The sequence below is a fragment of the Austrofundulus limnaeus genome, unplaced genomic scaffold, assembly GCF_001266775.1.
Source record: "Austrofundulus limnaeus strain Quisiro unplaced genomic scaffold, Austrofundulus_limnaeus-1.0 Scaffold1199, whole genome shotgun sequence".
Lineage (NCBI taxonomy): Eukaryota > Metazoa > Chordata > Actinopteri > Cyprinodontiformes > Rivulidae > Austrofundulus > Austrofundulus limnaeus.
The window spans coordinates 43,813-47,616 of NW_013953601.1; the positions used below are offsets into that span (position 1 = coordinate 43,813).

Below are 3,804 nucleotides of genomic sequence, written 5' to 3' on the forward strand. Positions count from 1 at the left end.
CCCCTACCCACTTTGATGCATTTATCAAATTTCGCCTTGGGGGGAGTTATCTTTTCACAGGGGGGGTAAGATACACTTTTACATGTCTTAGGCTATGTCCAAAACATGACTGCCATCTTGCAAGTCGCCATACTGGGTCAAAATAAAAGGGTGTCCTGTGTCTTTTGACTCACCATGTAGTATTAATTAGACCTTTTCTAATTCAAAACTTGCCTAAAATTTGAAGTTTTCTCTGATGCACAAGCAGGTGTTATTGAACTGAAACATAAAATGYAGCAGAGAGGAGGCACTGACCTGAACTCTGAGAGTGTTGATRGGGTCTTTGGTGAAGTTGGTGCAGCCTGCATGGCAGGGAGAAATGTACTCAACACCATCAGAGCCRCACACGGGGTTAAAGGCGTTGTCGGGACAAGAGCAGTTCAAATAGCAGGCGGATGAAGATCTGTGAAGAGAGAGAGAGAGAGACAKTTAAACATATATATCTGTAACAACTGACTAGAAGTGAGTAAATCATGTTTTCAAACAGTAGCTGCACAGTTCCAATGAAACTCCTCCACTGACCTAAATCCCCTCACTCACCCGTTCTGTCCCACGGGGGAATGATTGACCTCCGAGACCTTCTGCGTGGAGCAGCCCATGAAGAAAAGAGGCACGCAGAAAAGGGTGGAAATTATGAGCATGACCACAGAGAAACGAGGAACCATCTTCTGAGAGAGGTTCAACCTCTTCATGATAATGCCTCCGATCAGCATCCCCACGGCCACCGCTGGCAGGTTCACAGCACCTGAGAAACAAACACGTGGGCCATGTCGTTAGCAGGCTGACAAAAGCTGCCCGACTGCTTTAAAACAGTTTTCTTTATGATTTCCTAAGGCTGCAATTAAACGGAAATCATCCTATGCTGAGAATTAAGAGTTGTTATTTTTGGTAAATAGCTGTATAATGATGTTATTCAGAATCTCCTGTAATGTTAGGGATCACTCTCARCTACTGCCACACCAGATTTTAGCTCAATCACTGTAAAACTCACTAAAATATATCCATTTTTGTGCTGAGAGGGCCTTCTTAAACTACACAGACTCCAAAAAGTTAATCAATAGTAAATGAACAATAAAAAATAACTACAATTAAAATGTGTTGATGTTTCATCATCATTAGCTATGTTTACATGCGCAAAATTCTTTGATCGGATTGAAATGCATCAAATTAAATAATCAAAATGTGTCGTTTACATTGGCACAATCCGATCATGACGAGTGTTTACATGCACCAGGCTTTTATTCTGAAGAGAAGCACTGACATGCACAGTTACTAACTTTCCCTACAAAACACATAAGAAGAAGATCCACTTGCGTCATGAACATAAACAGCTTCTGAGCTCAGAATGGACCTGCGACAGGTTTTAATAACTGTGGAGACGTCACTGCACTCTCTGGTTCATCTGCTGGTGATGTGCAGGGTTTTTTTTAATTTATTTATTATTTTTGGGGGTGGGTGCTGTCTTCCTTTATTGAATGAAAAAACAGGAGGAAAGGTTCTGTGCTGGTGGAAACTACAGCGCTGCTGTCCCTCCATCCACAAAAGAGCAGAAACCACATCAGCTTTCCACAATCAGAATAAATGATCAGATTAAGTGTTTACGTGCACGCTGTTCAGATTATCAATCGGCATAAACCACCCCTCTCATTCCGGTTACAAATTCATTCGGATCGAGCTGAATCTGATCAGAATAATCAGAATGGAGTGTTTACATGATGCATTTTTATTCAGAATAGCCGTTTAATCCATTTACTTATATCCATGTAAACATAGATACGGTTTGCTTAAAAAATAAATAAATAAAAAACAGGCTTGACTTAGTTAACTGCAATGTTTTAAAGTGCTGTGACATCAACATCTTTGTAATAAATATGAATGCACTTTTGGAACGATAGCATTAATAAAATATTGCAGGAAAAAAAATCAAGTTGCTGAGATGAACGGTTGTTCAGATATTCACACGTGAATAAACAGGAAGTGATGTCAAAGGGGAATGTCTGAACGTGGACAGAGTTGCTACAATGCTGAAAACAAGACTGTAGAGAAGAATGTGATGTTACTTTAGATTATTTTGAGTCACTATCAGAGAAATGAAGAAGAGTTTAATTATTGTTTCAATAAATAAAGACCAGGAAGTTCCTTTTCATTTAAGTGTGCCCCTTTGATGTCACTTCCTGTTTCATTTTGGTTAAGCTCAAAAGACAGTATGATAATTATGTAACAAAATGGGTAAAATTGTGTTTGTTGTGCCAACATTCTTATATATTAGGATGTTTTCTTTGATTTTTTTTGTATTTTTAAAATCTTGAACTTGTAAGTTCATAATAAAAAATGTAAATTTGCTATTTTAAATGCAATAAGCCTACACAACCTTCCCTCTTTTACATTTTTTAAATCAGAAGTTACTCTTTTGGGAAGAGGTCATTACAACAGTGATGTCAGTCAATATATAAATTATTTGCACACAGTGACTCATTTTCCTTCAAATATCTCTTTTAAACGGTTTCTTAAAGCAGACCCTGAGTTCCTGAACTTGATGCTGATTATAAGTTACTGACTGGGAAACAAAAAGTAATTTGCATCACTGAAAACCCAACCCTCTGTACTTACCGACTAGCARGATGCTGTAGGCAACTGAAGCACCRTACTGTCGCTCCAGGAACTTGTTGAGGAACGTCGCTAGACTTGAGATCACCGACGAGAAGCAGCACTGGGCCAGGATCAGCAACATCAGCCGAAGGTTCAACAGGATGTTGATGAACATGTGAGGAAACCCTGACGGATCACATCCGGACACTGATTAGTACAAAACAAGTTAGTCAGAGTAACAGCGTCACAGTGGGAACTTACTCTTAAGGAAGTCAAGTAAAGAAATATCCAGCGTCTTTGAGTCATCAGTGGAGTCAGTCTCACTTTCAGTGGCCTAGAAATAAATAACAATTCAAACAACAATGATAAAAGAAAAATAATGATATTATTTTTATCATGGAGTATTAGGGCCAGACTATAAGAGTTTGTTTTATTATAAGAATAAAATTGTAAATACATATATATACAAACGTATGACAAAAACATCAAAAATATCACCAGAGTAAAGTCATAATAGAGTAAAAATCAGGCTTACTGCTGCGTTAAAATGAGGAATGTTAGAGTGTTTTTCTTTTGGGTTCCCTCGTAATCCTCTTTGCTTCACAATAKTATTGTATGGGAGCGCAAAAGAAAAAGATCTCTCCCACGTCCCCTCGCCCACTCCATAATTTCAAAATTCTTGTAATATTTTAACTTTATTCTGGTAACATTATGACTTTATTCTTGTAGTACTTTGACTATTCTCAAATTATTTTGTTTTTATTGTCATAATATGGCTTTATTCTTGTAAGAATATGACTTTATCCTTGTAGTATTTTGACTTTATTCTTATTATTTAGACTTTTTGTATTATATGACTATCTTTTTGTATTATTTCAACTTTATTCTCATAACACTATGACTATTCTTGTAATACTGACTTTATTGTAATTTTTAAAAAAATGCTCTTCGTCTGGCCCTAATACACAGATGTGTATATTTACTGTATTTGGCTGGAAATATAATTATTATTACGCTAATGAATGTAATTTTTTATTTGTTAAGATTATCTTTATGTTAGTTACATGTTCAATTCTATTTGCTGGATATTTTCATTCCTCATCAAGTAACGGCTGAGTCACACTACAAGATTTTAAACCAGTTGGCCGATTTTCAAAGACTGGGAGAGCCCACACG

General features: G+C 36.9%; 1 protein-coding gene across 1 annotated transcript in view; it reads right to left on the reverse strand.

Moving 5' to 3' along the window:
• Window positions 1–3,804, reverse strand: part of LOC106534530 (solute carrier organic anion transporter family member 2A1) — a 33,003-nt gene that overhangs the window by 6,043 nt on the left and 23,156 nt on the right. The window contains exons 8-11 of the mRNA XM_014031204.1: window positions 2,890–2,962; window positions 2,650–2,814; window positions 580–784; window positions 295–442 (exon numbers count right to left, since the gene is read on the reverse strand). Of these exons, the coding sequence (XP_013886658.1) occupies window positions 295–442; window positions 580–784; window positions 2,650–2,814; window positions 2,890–2,962 (591 nt within the window). The remainder of the gene's footprint in view (window positions 1–294; window positions 443–579; window positions 785–2,649; window positions 2,815–2,889; window positions 2,963–3,804) is intronic.